The 15,187-nt window shown below is 56.5% G+C and overlaps 9 protein-coding genes across 9 annotated transcripts; 6 read left to right on the top strand and 3 right to left on the bottom strand.

Annotated features, from left to right (window-relative positions):
- Positions 1-997: 997 nt before the first annotated feature.
- Positions 998-2,612, top strand: IUM83_14791 (homeobox and AraC-type helix-turn-helix domain-containing protein; the record flags this gene model as incomplete). The annotated part of the gene is made up of 2 exons (XM_067939563.1): positions 998-1,472; positions 1,549-2,612. The coding sequence occupies 2 exons, from the start codon at positions 998-1,000 to the stop codon at positions 2,610-2,612; spliced, it is 1,539 nt and encodes a 512-aa protein (XP_067787981.1).
- Positions 2,613-3,327: 715 nt separating this feature from the next.
- IUM83_14792 (putative histone deacetylase) lies at positions 3,328-5,857 on the top strand (the record flags this gene model as incomplete). The annotated part of the gene is made up of 4 exons (XM_067939564.1): positions 3,328-4,488; positions 4,553-4,710; positions 4,782-5,558; positions 5,632-5,857. 4 exons carry the CDS (start codon positions 3,328-3,330, stop codon positions 5,855-5,857), a joined length of 2,322 nt encoding a protein of 773 aa, XP_067787980.1.
- A 224-nt stretch (positions 5,858-6,081) lies between these two features.
- Positions 6,082-6,351, top strand: IUM83_14793 (dynein light chain LC6, flagellar outer arm; the record flags this gene model as incomplete). The annotated part of the gene is made up of 1 exon (XM_067939565.1): positions 6,082-6,351. One exon carries the CDS (start codon positions 6,082-6,084, stop codon positions 6,349-6,351), a length of 270 nt encoding a protein of 89 aa, XP_067787979.1.
- A 224-nt stretch (positions 6,352-6,575) lies between these two features.
- On the bottom strand, positions 6,576-7,517 carry IUM83_14794 (zinc finger an1 and c2h2 domain-containing stress-associated protein 16-like; the record flags this gene model as incomplete). Its single annotated transcript, XM_067939566.1, has 1 exon — positions 6,576-7,517. The coding sequence occupies one exon, from the start codon at positions 7,515-7,517 to the stop codon at positions 6,576-6,578; it is 942 nt and encodes a 313-aa protein (XP_067787986.1).
- Positions 7,518-7,878: 361 nt separating this feature from the next.
- Positions 7,879-8,389, top strand: IUM83_14795 (Ribosomal protein L35; the record flags this gene model as incomplete). The annotated part of the gene is made up of 2 exons (XM_067939567.1): positions 7,879-7,892; positions 8,029-8,389. The coding sequence occupies 2 exons, from the start codon at positions 7,879-7,881 to the stop codon at positions 8,387-8,389; spliced, it is 375 nt and encodes a 124-aa protein (XP_067787985.1).
- A 237-nt stretch (positions 8,390-8,626) lies between these two features.
- Positions 8,627-10,156, bottom strand: IUM83_14796 (NPP1 protein; the record flags this gene model as incomplete). The annotated part of the gene is made up of 1 exon (XM_067939568.1): positions 8,627-10,156. One exon carries the CDS (start codon positions 10,154-10,156, stop codon positions 8,627-8,629), a length of 1,530 nt encoding a protein of 509 aa, XP_067787984.1.
- A 1,279-nt stretch (positions 10,157-11,435) lies between these two features.
- Positions 11,436-12,892, bottom strand: IUM83_14797 (uncharacterized protein; the record flags this gene model as incomplete). The annotated part of the gene is made up of 4 exons (XM_067939569.1): positions 11,436-11,456; positions 11,547-11,571; positions 11,892-12,112; positions 12,179-12,892. The coding sequence occupies 4 exons, from the start codon at positions 12,890-12,892 to the stop codon at positions 11,436-11,438; spliced, it is 981 nt and encodes a 326-aa protein (XP_067787983.1).
- A 251-nt stretch (positions 12,893-13,143) lies between these two features.
- Positions 13,144-13,484, top strand: IUM83_14798 (lyr family of fe s cluster biogenesis protein; the record flags this gene model as incomplete). The annotated part of the gene is made up of 2 exons (XM_067939570.1): positions 13,144-13,269; positions 13,359-13,484. The coding sequence occupies 2 exons, from the start codon at positions 13,144-13,146 to the stop codon at positions 13,482-13,484; spliced, it is 252 nt and encodes an 83-aa protein (XP_067787978.1).
- A 143-nt stretch (positions 13,485-13,627) lies between these two features.
- On the top strand, positions 13,628-14,140 carry IUM83_14799 (uncharacterized protein; the record flags this gene model as incomplete). The annotated part of the gene is made up of 1 exon (XM_067939571.1): positions 13,628-14,140. The coding sequence occupies one exon, from the start codon at positions 13,628-13,630 to the stop codon at positions 14,138-14,140; it is 513 nt and encodes a 170-aa protein (XP_067787977.1).
- Positions 14,141-15,187: the final 1,047 nt, after the last annotated feature.

A 15,187-nucleotide genomic window follows, 5' to 3' on the forward strand; every position in this document is an offset into this window, starting at 1 on the left:
TTTTTTTGCTTAACTTACGGTATTTTCCATTCATCGATTTTGGGGTTTTGGGCTGGTCATAAGACTTTGCACGTCGTGCTCGACGATCGCTGTCTTGTCGTCCTGTTAGTCTGCTAATGACCTGCAAGTACTGAGGAACGCGAGTTATCTCACCAATGATAACGCGTTCATTTTGCGCCAGATCGGCTCGAGATGGTGGCGCCTAAATGTTCCGGTATCAGGTACCGCTCCTAGTCAGGAAGGGCAACAACCTTGAGGTACTCCAGGTATTTGTTTTCCTTCAGCATCTTCAGAAGCCCCCTGAATTCGTTTGTGATACGTATCCAGTGTTACGCAACGAAAAATAAAATCAAATAAGTCGCCCGGCGGCAGGAAAAGTCGTGGTGACCATGTTCCTAAAGGGAATCCTCCCTCGCTGAAGAATCTTCAGACGCACAAGGAGGAGGCGCGCCTGTGGCGTGGGTTATTTCTGCGTGATGACGACAAAAAGCTCGTTGCAACGAGCTTTCAGTCGTTACCGTCATGGATTAATTTTTTAATCTTATCAAACGCTCCTCAACGCAAAGTGTTTGACCTAGCCTAAATCGCTCACCTCTTGGTTTCTGCGATGCTACGATCAAGCAACGGGTGGCTGCAATGCCTCCATGAAGACTCAAAGGAACCGTGCAGATATTATAATACAAATACTGTAGCAGGGCATCTTGTCTCGAAAAACTTTCCGATGACTGTACCGTATAGTGGCACAATGTACCGTATCTTTTCACGTTTCGACCAATCCACACGCGGCACCGCTCAGCTCAAGCGGATTGGTCGATTTATGTACCGCAATGACAGCTCCATAGCTGTTACGAATCTATCCAATCGTAGGAAGAAACTCTTCCCGATGCTTCTATCATTACAGCACACCATTATCCTGTAACTGCCGCACTGGCGGAGACCACCTAGCAGTAGGTGTGCAGCATCGACCAGCTCGACCACCGCTAAACGCAACATCGCGATGGCGAAGAAGGAGTTCCACAAGGTCTACAATGCGCAGGCCAGGCACGGCCGCATGCCCACGCAGACGCAGATGTTGCTGGGCACCATGGGGCTGGCGGCGCTGCTGCTACTGATGGAGCTGTCCATGCTGCGCGGCAGCGACGACGTGCCGCCCAGCTACCTGAACGCTGCGCTGGAGGAGGACGACGAGTTCTACCCGGACGAGATCCTGCGCTCCAATTGGGCGAAGGAGGTCGACGAGACGGACCTGGTGCACCTCAGTCTGCTGCACGAGGCCTGCCTCACGTACAAGGACAGCGTCGTGCCCTGGACCTACGGACTCAACGGCGCGGTGGCCAAGCCCAGCGTGCTCATTGACAGAGACGACCCGGATCTGCTCGAGAAGATGCGCCAGTGCCCTGACGTGGACATCTTCTTGCCGCTGGGCATCCGAGGCCACGGGTACTGTGAGGACTCCATCGCCTACACCAAGTGTACGTTGTTGACGATTCTTGCAGTTGGAGTGTTGTTGGGTGCTAATGCTGATTTTGTTTAATATTTTTGATGCAGTCTTGGAGTCGCGGTTGTTGCCGGCCTGGGCGATCGAGATGAAGTACGTGGACAAGAAGACGGGCAAGACGTTCTCGTACCACGATTTATGCCCCAAGACACCGATGATTTTCTTCAACCACTACTGGGATGGCATCCCAGACTCGCCTGATTGGCCTGCGTCGAAGCCACTGTACCTCATGCCGAACATTGAAATGTACGAGCTCAAGGCCGAGCACTACTGGGGAGTAGATATGGTACTCTGCAAGACGGCCATTTGCGCGCGTCGGGTGCGGCTCTGGTATCAACAGGAGGGCAACCCGCGCCAAACAAAAGTGCTTTACACAAGGCATACGTCATCGGATGTCGCGGCATTGGCAAGGGCTCGGCTAGGGAAAGACTCGATCAAGCCGAAGAATTGGTCCGACGTCCAGTTTATTCATGCTGTCGGCACCAGTGTGCAGAAAGGAACCAAGCCCGTATTAAATTGCTGGTTGGGGCGCCCAAGCTTCCCACAGCTGCACGTGTATATGCAAGAGGACGTGTACAATGGCAATATTAAGGAATTCTACGGCGACAAGATTCCAGGCTCCCAGGTGAAGCTGCACCTCGGTCGCGCCAGCGCAGACGACTTCGGCAAGGTAATTGCCGAGTCGGCCTTCTTCATGTGCACGAGCTTGCAGGAGGGATACGGCCACTACATCAACCAGGCAAGGGCAAGCGGCGCGGTTATCGTATCGACCGATTTACCACCGATGAACGAGTTTCTGAACTCGAAGTCTGGCGTACTGATTCCAGTATCACGCTGGGCGATTCCGGAGCAGATGCTTGGCGGGAAGTACAATGGAGAACACGGCTTAAACGGTGTGGAGGGCTTTACCGCCGACCTGGATGGACCCGAAGTGTGCGAGGCTGTAGAAAAAGTGTTGGCCATGACCCCGAGCGAGCGCGAGGCGATGGCGGCACAGGCGAAGAAGCAGTACTTTATCGACTTGAACTTCTTCGCATCCAAGATGAAGGAGCTGCGGGAAATTGCGCGCGGGGGTGAAGCTCCTCGGCTTCGCACGGTAAAGGATGCCGTGTAACTCATTCGTGCATCTTTTAAGAGGAGGAGATCACAGGACGCTCCTGAGAGCTGCAGGACGGCTGTACAGACAGATCCCGTAGACACGACGGCGCTGCCTGCGGAGGATAGAGAGGAACGACGGCAAGTAATGCTCCGGGGAGACAACCGTGTAACTACATGTAGAGGCCGGGGAGGCTGCACGTTAAATACTACACATCGTATCAACACGTACATGGCAAAGGGTCCGGCTGATGACGAGCTTGTGCATAATATTACCATTACAGTACCTAACCTCATATGGACACTTTTGTCCGCCAGAAAACGTACAAACGACGATGTAAAACCTGAGATCGCCGCCTTCACTTCTCACACGAGCAGCACCACTCTGAAAAAGAGGCACAACTTTCGTATGTAATCGACATACGCGCGCCATTACAACGAGAAGCGCGCTGCACGGCAATGTCGAGCGTCGAGCGTCGCGCGCTGTCGTCTACACGCTCTTTCTATGCGCGACTCCACAGTAGCCGAAACAGTTGGCCCTGCTATGCTTCGACACGATCGACTTGCAGAGGGTTAAGATGCACTTTGTGTTCGGTTTGTGTACGCCAATGCCATTGCTGCGAAATGATGCCCGACCGACGGCGCTGGCCTGGCTGGCATTCTCCAAAGACCGCCGCAAGACTCAAGACTCAAGACCCAAGACCCAAGCAGACCACAAAGAAAGACCCAGGTCGATGCAGGCCAGCGGCAAGAAGTCCATGTGGTGCAGCAGCCCGGCACAGGACGGTGACAACCAGAGACACGAGCCAGAGCCGCCCATGGACAACGAGAGCGACCGCCTGGGCGTGCGCACGCTGCTGTCGCTGCACACGCCGCCAATGATGCGCTCGCCGCAGGAGAAGGAGGCGGCCAGGCACTTCGACATGCACAACTCCGTCATCTCGCTGCTGAGCACGAGTCCGGACAGCTCCAGCAGTGACACGGGCAGCACCGGCACGGACAACAGCTTCGGCCCGCACTATGTGGTGCACTCCCACAGCACCGCGGAGGTCACATCCGAGCCCATGCTGCATCAAATGTCCAGTGTGAGTCTCATGGAGGTAGACGACGGACGGAGAGCGGTGATCGACGAGGACAAGGAGGACGGAGAGGTCAGTGAGGGCGGCCTGCAGGACATCAGGCACCCCATGCCGGCCCACGACGCCCACTTGGCAATTCGTCCACCGGCAGCGGTGGACAGGATGGAGTTCCTGGAAGAGTCGGACGACGATGCGAGCTACGTCCGCGAGGTGAAGGTGCCGATCCCGCTCAACACAATGACTCAGGAGAAGGTGCGCCGCAAACGTCCGGCGCCCTCGCCAGCAAGCGGACGGTACGCTCCGAACGGAACCCCCTATTCGTGGGCGCGCCAAGAGCCGTCGCCGGTGCCGGCAATGAAAAAGCCCTTCGCTCGCCGCGATCCATTTGCGGGCGATGGTTGCTTGTCGACGCCCACAGGTGGCAAGAGCTCGACGTTGGCAAAGCTCGCGAGCAATCTGCTGCATCAGCTCGAGAATGAGCCGGCCGGCACGTTGCTGGTGTACCAGCCGACATGTCTCGATCACCACAACGATTCGCACCAGGAGAGCCGCCAACGACTGTGCGTGCTGGGTGGCCCAGCAGGCGTGCTGCACAAAGACCGGTTCAAAGATCTCAAGTGGGCCAACCTGAACGAGCTGCGTCCGGCGCGACTGAACGACATATTGCGTGTACACACGATAGAGTACATCCAGCACCTCGAGCGCGCCTGTGGCAATCTTCCAGACCAGAACAAGGAGTACCTGGTTGGAACGCTGTACAACAAGAAGAGCGGCAAAAGTGGCGACAATGAGCTCACATACGACGAATGGCTCAAGGTAATCAGTTTGCCGTGGCGGCGTCGCAGAAAATGTAATGACAGTGTTGTGGATGTGATGTTAGACCGAACATGCACAGAAGTGTTTTGGAGTAGAAGATCAACCGTCGGGTGGAAGCTTCGATATGGACTCGCCGATCTCAAAGAGCAGCTACATGGCGGCTCGAATGGCTGCCGGCGCGGTGTGCCACGCTATCGATAAAGTGCTCAACAACGAGACAAAGTACGTCAGCCAGGCCTTATCAACATTTCCATATTTTACGTCGAAAGTCTGACGGTGGTGACTGGTTACAGAAATGCTTTTGTTGTTGTACGACCTCCTGGTCATCATGCGGGACCTAACGGATGTGTTGAAGGCGAGGGTTTCCACCTCCGACCCGAGATGTGCACGTGCGGATTTTGCCTGATCAATAACGTGTGCATCGGAGCCTCGTACGCGATGAGCAATTACTGCGCTCCGTACTATACCCCACCTGCAGCCAGAAGTTTGAAATCGGACTCGTTGCTGGAATCGAGAACGCGAGTGAGTATCCAGCGCGTCGCCATCGTAGACTTCGATATCCACCATGGCAACGGCACAGAGGAAGTCATCCGCAACTTGATTCCGCACAAACAGAACTATCCCCTCCCACCAAGCTGGGCTCCTGTCCAGTTCTCCTCCTACAAACCCTGGCGCGACGAAAAGGACTCGGAGAACGTATTTTTCGCATCGATCCACCTATATGACGACGACAATTTTTACCCGTGCTCAGGTGTGGGTCCTCACGGCTGCTCCCCGGAGCTCGAGAACAGCAAGAACATCATCAACCTCCCGCTGAAGGTTTTGGGTCCCAAGTATCTGGACGAGCGGTTGAAGTTAACGTCCAAGGCGAAGCGGTCGCTCATGGAGCAGTCGTCTAAGACGTTCCGTGACACCGTGACCAAGAAGCTCATCCCGGCGCTGACCAAGTTCCGGCCGGACCTCATCATGCTGTCCGCCGGATTCGACGGCCACGCCGACGACTTCTACTATTTCTTGAGCGAGGACGACTACGGCTGGGTCACGGAGCAGGTCGCAGCTGTCGCCGACGAGTTCGTATTGTCCCCACTGTTTGATGCCAGTTGTAGTGAATTGCTAACCGTTTGCTTACTTGTTGTCGTGCAGTTGCTGTGACGGGCGCATCGTGTCGGTGCTCGAGGGCGGCTACAACGTAGTTCCGTCCAAGTTCCAGCGGCCGCGGGCCAAAGCGCGCAAGAACGCCACGTCCAACTTCCACTACGCCGCCAAAATGCACAACCGCCCTGTGGACGAGGAGCTCAACTCGTACGGCTCGCTGGCGCGGTCTGTGGCGTCACACGTCACAGCTTTGATGCGCGCGTCGCAGAACTAAGTAGTGTACCCATTTTCCGGTCTAAATTGCAAATCGTACGGTACTCTCCTGAAAAATTCTGGATCCGGAAATTTATGACCGGTCGTTTCGGGAATCTATCGGTAACTTACGGGGCGTCTCTTTCGAGCCAAAAAGCAAAACGCACAAGCAAGGGCGGGGGACATTCGAGCTTTGGATCGGCAGCTACAGAGAGAGAGAGCGACGGAGCTAGAGACGACGCAGCCATGTCGGAGCGCAAGGCGGTGATCAAGAACGCGGACATGCACGAGGACATGCAGCAGGACGCGGTGGACTGCGCCAGCCAGGCGCTGGAGAAGTACAACATCGAGAAGGACATCGCCGCCTTCATCAAGAAGGAGTTCGACAAGAAGTACAACCCCACGTGGCACTGCATCGTGGGCCGCAACTTTGGCTCGTACGTGACGCACGAGACCAAGCACTTCATCTACTTCTACCTGGGCCAGGTGGCCATCCTGCTCTTCAAGTCTGGCTGAGCGTCGAGCAGGGAAGGAGCCATGGGTGCCATTGGACCTGACGCGGCGCGCCGAGCAGACGCCTGGCCACTAGTGAGCTCAGGGCGGGAGGATATACTAATATATTGCAGTGGCCGGCTCTGCCGAGCGTGCGTTGAAGGGACAAACAGCCAACTTTGTCGTGGATGGCAAAACAACATTATTTTCTCCTTATTGACACTTGCTAGTCGTCTGGGTATCCTTATCTACATGATGTGGCACTTCTCCTGGTCTCCTCCGGCTTGTCCTGTAGCGACGGCGCCCGTATGCGCAGTCTCGGCGTGCTGGATGAGAGCGGTGAGACTGGGGAACACTGCGCGGCACTGCGGACACACTTCGCTCCCCGCAGGGACTCCTGCACTCGCAACGGCCGGCTGCGACGTCGCGACGGACGCTCTCCTGGAGTCGGACGAGTCCGGGTGCGCACGGTTGACGTGCGCGATGAGCTGGCTCACGTAGGCGAACTTCTGCTGGCACAGGGGGCACTGCTCCGAGCTGGCGGTGACGGCCATGGCGCTGCTCGCCGCCTTGGCGTTCTGCACCAAAGAGGACACCGCCGACTTGGTGCCGCTCACCACGGACGCCGCCGCCTGCTGCGCGTTCCTCTGGAGCTGCGACGCCGTCGGTTTGGCGGCACTGGAGCTCCTGGGCTTAGAGCCGAAGCCGCCGAGCCACTGCTGCCGCTGCGCCTGGCGCGCGCTCTCGCACGCGTGATCTGCCTCGAACCTGTGCTTGAGACACACGTCCTGGCCGCACTTGGCGCAGTGGAACTGGTTGGACGTGAGCAGCACGTCGCGGCAGCCGTCGGCGGCGCAGCGCTTCTTCTTGGGCTTCCTGGGCTTCTGAGTCTGAGTCTGGCTCTGATTCTGAGTCTGAGTCTGCTGCTGGAGCTTCTCGCGCGTGCACTGGCCCACGCGCACGTGCTGCTCCCACACGGCATTGACGTCCTGCTCGGCCGTCCAGCGGATGAGCTGGCGACACACGGGGCACTGCACCACGCGCCGGTCGTGGCTGCCGGCCTTGGGGCACTCGTGCGCGTCGTAGCTGCGGTGCTCCAGGCAGAAGACGCCGTTGCAGCAGTCGCACGTGAAGGGCAGGAAGTCCTGCTGGTGGCAGGCGGGCACGCTGCAGTGCGCGCCGATGTCCATGGCCGCAGAACACGAGGAGCTCCTGTAGATGTAGGGTAAGTTGCGGGATGAAGCTTCTCCTGCTAGCTGTAGGATAAGTTGCGGAATGAAGACTGAAGTGACGTTACGAAAGAGAGTTCAACTGCGGGCGGGAACCTCGACTTTAGTGACGACATGGCAGTGAGTTCAGGGGAGAGCAGCTGGATTTTCCGCGTCGAACAGTCCAGAAGACGCGGCGTGCGACACGCCCGAGGTCCGTAAGCCCAGGGACTGATGGTTGAGGCGTCTTTTCAGCCAATCACAAGGCGGGATCGCACTCCACCGCTCGTGTATCGGAGCCACCAGTGGAGACCGCACGTCAATAGCCACCGCAACGCTCGCCATGGCGCTCTTCCGGTGCGTTTCCCGGGCTCCGTACATGGCCCCCAGCGCTCTGCAGCAGCCGCACACACGCTCATCGGATGCGTCTGCGTCTGCTCTATCCAACGCACTCGTTCTCACGCTCTGCCTCCTGAAAAAATCGCGTCTACAGATCGCTCGCCCGCCAGTTCAAGGCTCTCTCCGTCGTGGCCGCGCCCGCGCTCTCGCAGGCGCCGCGCTTCGCCGCCGTGGCCGCCACGCCCGCCCCCACGCTGGTCTCCACGCTGGCGCTGCGCTCGGCGCTCGCGTTCCCGCAGCTGCAGGCGCGCGCCATGGGCTACAAGCTCAAGACGAAGGCGGCGGTCAAGAAGCGCTTCAAGGCCAACAAGAACGGGCTGGTCAAGCGCGCGCAGGCCAACAAGCGCCACATCGCCACCAAGAAGACGCGCGAGCGCATCCGCCGCCTCGGCAAGCCCGTGTTCGTGCAGGGCCAGATCCGCAAGAACGTGCTGCGCATGCTCGGGAAGAAGTAGACGCAGACCTCTATATCTTTATCTCTCTCGAGAGCGGGAGGAGGACAATTGCAGTGCAGGTGCAGGTGGCAGCGTTGCTGCTGTGTAGATAGAAGGAAAAGGTGGCCCACTCGGGAGGAATATCGAGTTGGTTGCATTGACTTAGGGTACTGTACTGCCAGCAGGGAGGGGAGCAGGTTCGTTCTCTTCTTCTTCTTCTTCTTTTTGTTCTTCTTGTTGTTTTCTTCTTTTTGCTGTTTAGTTCTGGAGACGGAGGTGCTGCTGGCGGTCGTCGGGCTCTTGGTGCGCGAACGCGCGGAGCTCGAGCATGCGCAGCATGAAGAGCTTGGCGTCCTCGTTGAAGCGACGTCGAGCTTGGGTGGCGAACTTCAAGCGGGTGTTGACGGACGTGGAGGTGTAGGCTTTGATCACGGAGGCGCAGAGGTCGGAGCTGCGGTAGGACGGCTCTGGAGACGCCAGTAGCAACTTGTCGTCGGGCGTCTGGCTGCGAAGTTCGACGGAAGGCAGCACTGCAGAGTCGGACGTGGGGAAAAGCACCCCCGCCGAGCTGGAGAGCAGCTCGTTCATCGGGTAGCCGTCACCTGTCACGATAACGCCCCCCGAGGCGCGGGCCAGACGGAGACAGTCGTCTTTCGCAGTAGGACAGACGAAAAACGTGGCGTTGCTGAAGCTCCTCGCGAACTCGAGCTCGTCCAGCGTCTGGATCTTGGTGGTGTCGTCTCCTGGGAACGGCTTGTACAGCCTCGCGCCGTCAGCAGACTTCCCGTTGTGGTCCTTTTTCAGCAGGAACACGTCCAGCTGAGGAAGATAGTTCACGTGTGTGTTCCAGCAGTTGATCACGTCCTGCGTCGTCTCGGCCCCGATATCCCAGGTCGTGTGGGCGAACCGACCACCGACAAAGTGCGTCCCGTTCTTCTCCGGCACGACCTCGTCGCCGAGAATCCGTCGCGCGTAGTTCGCCGGATCAACGGATACCTGTCTCGTGTAGAGCACGCGGGGCTTCTTCGTAGCTCCATCACTCTCCATGCGCTCCAGAAACCTCGTCACATCCTGATCGCAGCGGTTCGTCTGGCACAGCACCACGTCCGAGAGCTCCAGCACCGAGCGGGTCAAGCCTTCAGGAACCGCCTCAACTCCCAGACCTGGTGCCAGGAGATACACCGGCTTGGTGGCCGGCCACGCCGCGTGCTTCGCCAGCTTGAGCACGTACTCGGGCGACAGGAAGAGCATGGGCGTGTGAGGACACAGCTCGAAGTACGTGGTGCTCTTCTTCGCCTGGATGTCGTACATGACTGCGTCGAACGCCCAATCTGGCAGCAGTCGAGACTGCAGGAACTTGAGCGGCCCAGCGACAGCAGCACACCCGGCCGGGTCTCGCGCCGACGCCGGCATGTAGATGTCCACGTCGGGGCATTGGCGGAGCTCGTCCACGAGTCTCGGATCGCGTTCATGGTACAGTGCCGGATTAAAGTGTGCACTCGGTTGAAGCGAGCCACCGACGGTGCCGGGCGCAGCGTACGACACCGGCAGCACCGTGTTGTTCTCTGCACGACAGGCGGCCTGCAAGTAGCTGAGGTGCAGCAGGTCGTCGGACGACACGTCGGCCTCCAGCTCGTCGAAGGCCGAGAGGAACAACCGTTGGGTGTGCAGCGCCACCAACTCCCAGGCCACGGAGAAGACCCCCACGATCATCAGCAGTGCCACGAGCGTCTGCAGCCACCGTATCGAGTCGTGCCCCAGGGGCTTGGACAGCAAACTCTTCCTCATCGTCGCTGGGGTCTTGTCGAAGAGTGAACGTCGTGGAGGAATACACGGGATCAGTTACTGTCACCCGTAACGACGCGGTAGAGCGATGGCTACAGGTGAACGAGGTGATATCTTTGTGTAGATTCATGTGGGGTTGGCCTACCATGTACTACGCTACTAACCAACCCATGTCTTTGGTGCTAGTTGTTTGCTAGACGAGAACAGGGGAGAGGTAGCACGTTTCGCACTTGACGGACAACACGCCGTCCATTGTCACCGACACGGCCGAGAGGAAGTTGGCCGAGACGCATTGGCCGTGCATGCTCCCGCAGTGGATAGTTTGAATGCACGAGCCGTTCTGGGCGAGCTGCACGATTTCATGGGCGCAGTGTTCACCACGACCTCGAATTTGTAAACACCCGAACGGTGCGCTTTGACGAGACCGTTATCACCTGAGATGACCAGACCTCTACCAATGCGGGAATTTGCGAAATTTTCCCGTTTTTCCCGTATCCTGGCGAAGCCGGCATATGGGAGCAATTTGGTGATTCATGTGATAGAATGTGCTAACTGTAGTGCTGGTCTGGGATTCTCTGCCAGCTCATTTGACTTTCTAATTCCTTCTACCACAAATGATAGCAGTACAGTAGCAGTTGTTTAGAGCTACCCACTGTATACTATCCCACCGTGCTGACTTTTTGGTCGCCTACATCTGGTGACTCATTTTTCTTTTGACTTCATAGCAAACAACATCCTGATCAACGCGTGAGCTGCTGCAAGAAGCACAAATGAAACAGAAGAAGCCTATGAAGCAAACGAAGTTCGACGGAAAGCAGCCTGCGCGTCGCAAAACCACAACAAAGGAAGTGAATCGTTCATCGAAAAGCATGTCGTAGCGTACGGTCTTAAGATTGGAAAGCGAAATGCGTCTACTGGTCACGTTGAGACAGTTCTCTGTCGCTTTTGTAGCACGTTTGGAAGAGATCATTCTTCTTATAGCAACTCGAAGACTGCAATGGTAGCTCCGACCAACCCAAAATACTTCAACAGCTTCAGAGATTTAAGCCACAAGAACCCACACACCAGCATGTAGAGTATCGTAGCAGGCCCAGCCTACTCAGTGCTTCACCTTTCTTTATCGTCAAGCAGCGACGAACTGTACTAGGCATCGTGCCTTCTTCTGCTCCAGAGAGGGGCTCTTGCATCATGCTATCTAAAGTAGTTTTGAGGGCTAAAGTTATTCGGCCCAACGTCCGATTTGTAGTTTCATAATCTGATTTTAGCACCATGGTGATTATACTCAAAGTCCGATTAAGAAGTCCTGATAGGGTGGCAAAATTAGTGAAAGCGGCAATATCTTATAAGTGATTCAGCGATCTGTGCTATAAAAAGTAGTGATTATTGCTAGTACCTGCACTTGCGTCGCCCCAATAACTCTGGATAAAATCCAGAGTTCTCCAACAATCGTATCAACATCACGAGTATTTCTGCTGAGTAATATCATTGGCGCGAGGCATGCTCGTCCATGGAAGTGAATACTGTACATGTCGATCCGTGCTTCAACGACCTCTAGTGCTGCCTTCGCCATGGGACAATGAATCGCTTAACCAAAGTTGTTGAGGAGGTAATCTTGTCTTGACTGACGAAAGTTGCGCATTTTGTCGCCGATGGTCCTGAAGACGATTTGCTGTGCTTGTGCTGCATGTGCGGGAACATCGGGTGTCATCTCCGACTTGCAAAGTTTTTCATCACGCACGAGCGCAGCGGGTCTTCAGGCGACGCCGAAATGACGACCCAGTTGTAGTCTTCGAAGACGAACTGCCCTGTGGATAGAAACCACTTCGTTATTCCGACCAGGACGAGTCGTTTGCCCTCGTCATATCGACGGTAAGTCGTGAGTGCGTTGACACTCAGCGAGTCTTCGTGCAGCGACGCAATGACATTGACGTCCAGTGGCCTCGGAGTTTTCCGACGTACCTGCGATTCCACAAACCTTTGAGCGAGGATCTACAAAAGCAAAAATCCTACAAGACGCACACGTACCGAGTGACACAACTTGTTCGTGTCTCTCTTGGTGTTCGTCGGATACGGCCACAACTTATCCCCGAGTGCATGCAACATATCTCCGAGTGCTTGGGCCGAGCACGCGACAGGCGTGATCAAGTTCACCTGGACGCAGTTGCTCTCGGGCATCAATTGCCAGCGAAAGGAGACCTTCGTGTCGCTCTCCACGACAGGGAAGACCGCGTTGGTATCGAGCCGCAGCCAGTCCAACTTGTTGCACATTTCCTCCAGCAACGCGTCGCCGAAGCTGGCGTCACGTGGCGGTCGGTCGACCTTGGGCTGGAGTTGGAGCACGAAGTCCAGGCCCTCAAGCGGCTGCGTCTTTTGCAAAATTCTCAGAATCTGCGCTCGGAGCTGCTGTTGCTCCGCCAGCATGACCATCAGCTCCCGGTTGGTCTTTTCTGCACGCCATCGTTGCTCGCGCTGGGTGGTCGCCACGCTTCGCCACCGAGTCGCGGACGCATGTGCATGAGCCGCTGCAGCGGAGCTCTTGGTGTCTACTACTGCTGGTACCGGTAGGAACTGTTGCCGCGTCGTTCGCAGTTGAGACAACTGGTCGCTCAAGGCTTCCGCCTCCAGGCGGAGCGTCTGCAGCTCGCGTCTCTTTCGGCGCCAGAGGGCTGTCGTGTAGGGCTCCCCGTTGAGTGTTATGGGACTGCTTTTCGGTCTCGGTGTTCTTGTGCTCTTGGTCATGGTGAGACGGACTGACTCGGACGTGACTGACTCTGACTCTGCTCGCGCTACCAATACCGGTGCGAGTGTCTCAAAACCGGTATGCCGGCCTTTTAGTTTTTATTTGAGTGACCGAGGCGGTGCGCACTCATTCCGAATCCAAAACCTCAAACACTCACGTGCGCCTGCTTGAGGCTCCCGTCTCAAACACACAAATTGTCGTCTCTGTTGCCTTCTAATTTCTAGTTCGCGTCACAAACTGTGAGGCCCAGATGAAGGTGAAGGTGCACTCGGGGCTGCAGCTGCAGGTGCTGGCGCTGTACAAGAAGGCGCTGCAGGCGGCGGCGCGCAAGGACAGCGACACGCTGCGCTACGTGCGCCAGCGCTTCCGCGAGGACGTACGGCGCCCAGTAGCAACCTTTTATCCGTTTTATCCGAGTACTGATTTAGTGCAATATTATCTTATTCTGTCACGCCTGCACTTTAGGCGGCTTCCGTGGACCGCAAGGACTTTGTGGTGATTGAGTACATGCTGCGCAAGGGTGAGCGCGACCTGAAGATGCTGGAGCGAATGAAGTCGGCGCACTTCACGCAGGTGTCGCACCCAAACTAGGAAATACAGATTCTGGAAATTGTGTCGAGGACAAAGTGGACTTTTTTAAGCAGGCTACGCCTGAAGGTGGACGGTGGACATGTATTTGTGTCTATAGGAGGGAGACGCTGACGGTCACGAGGGTGGTGGCAGCCAGAACCAAGTTGGTGGCGAGTGTAGTCGCCGAGCTGGAACCTGAACTGGACTTGGACACACTCTTGCTGTTTGACGAGCTGGACACTTCAGTGGTCGTCGGAGGACTTGTTGTGGGCTGGTACTGGTCGGCAGAGGAGCTGGACGTGGATGTTGACGTGTTGGAGGAACTGATGAGTGAGGAGGGGGACCCGCTCGAGCTGGTCGAGGCGTCCAAGGACACGCTGACGGACGCGTCCGTGGAGGATGAGGACACCTCGGTGGCGGCGGTGGACGAGCTGCCAGGACTGGAGCTGGAGAAAGGGGACGGAGCGCTGGAGTTTGATGACGGCGATACGGAGAGCATCTCGGTGGCGAGAGTTGCAGATGGGGTGGTATCTGAGCTGGAAGACGCGTCGAGCGAGAAGGACGAGGCGCCGGCGGCTACTGACCCGGAGCTAGAGGTGGACGAGCGGCGAGCGCTGGTGCTAGCGACTGCCGCCGCGAGAAGCAGGAGCTGGAAGACCTTCATGGGGGTTAATTGAGGTGGAGAAAGACGAGATTGAATCTCATTGGCTGGTCGGTTTGGCTGAAAAAGCGACTATGGCGGTCGTGTGCTCCATGCTCATTTGGACGCAGCGGTAGATGGTCTGGTATTGCTGCGAAACATGTGGGGGTGGATGCAAACACTATAGAGATCGTCGACTTCAAATAGAAGGAGATTGCCATGCGAGTACAGTGCCAGGTGGGTATCCTATCCCTCACCGCCATTAAAATCAAGCTGCGTATTGAAGACTTGTGCGAGCTAGCCAGAGGTGCAGCTTTACCTTACCGTTATTGGATGACCTCTCGTTTTAAGGAAGTCCTTAGAAGTTGCAGGATATCGCTGAGGTTGCCACCGTTGACCAGTTGACCCAATTCGAGGAAGTCTCTTACGATCAAGACGTTGCCTACTAGCAAACCGTTTTAATGAAGAATTGTCGGGTGGAAGAAGATCGAGGCACCGTCACAACTACAATATCGTGAGGATGGCTCGGACACTCAAGTTCGCGCTGCCAGGAACTCGGACGCCACTTAGACTCACGGTTAGCGCCATGATATTCGCGTACGTCCCCGCCCCATTTCTGAATGCAGGTTTATCTTTAGCTTTTCACGAGCGAATCCGGAGTGGGGATATCGAGGGCGTGTTTGACCTACTGGAGGTGGAATCAAGCACTGCGGATGATCGAGCTGTGCATGAAAGAAGGAGCCTTCGTCGGCTCCCACGACTGCCACCGGATGCACGCTCTGCTTTCTGCATGCAAGTATGGGGCTGACCTAGCGGTGGTTGAAACTCTACTCCCGTGGAATGGTCGTAAGGGAGGCATGAAATTCCGCTGGCATGACTGTGCTTTTAACAGGAAGGAAGCTCGTCTTGAGGGAGGGCGTGCGAAACGAGGAGTGCCGCCCCCGCAGTTTAGACGGATGGAAGCTTCTAGAAGTTTCCACAGCCGCCCTACGCTACTTCGTCTAGGCAAAATAGTACACACTTCTACCTAGCTACGTAAACTAAGCCGTGCTAAAGCACAGAAAAGCTTTGAATTTTATCATGA

Source organism: Phytophthora cinnamomi (assembly GCF_018691715.1).
Source record: "Phytophthora cinnamomi strain GKB4 chromosome Unknown Contig56, whole genome shotgun sequence".
NCBI classification, from domain to species: domain Eukaryota; phylum Oomycota; class Peronosporomycetes; order Peronosporales; family Peronosporaceae; genus Phytophthora; species Phytophthora cinnamomi.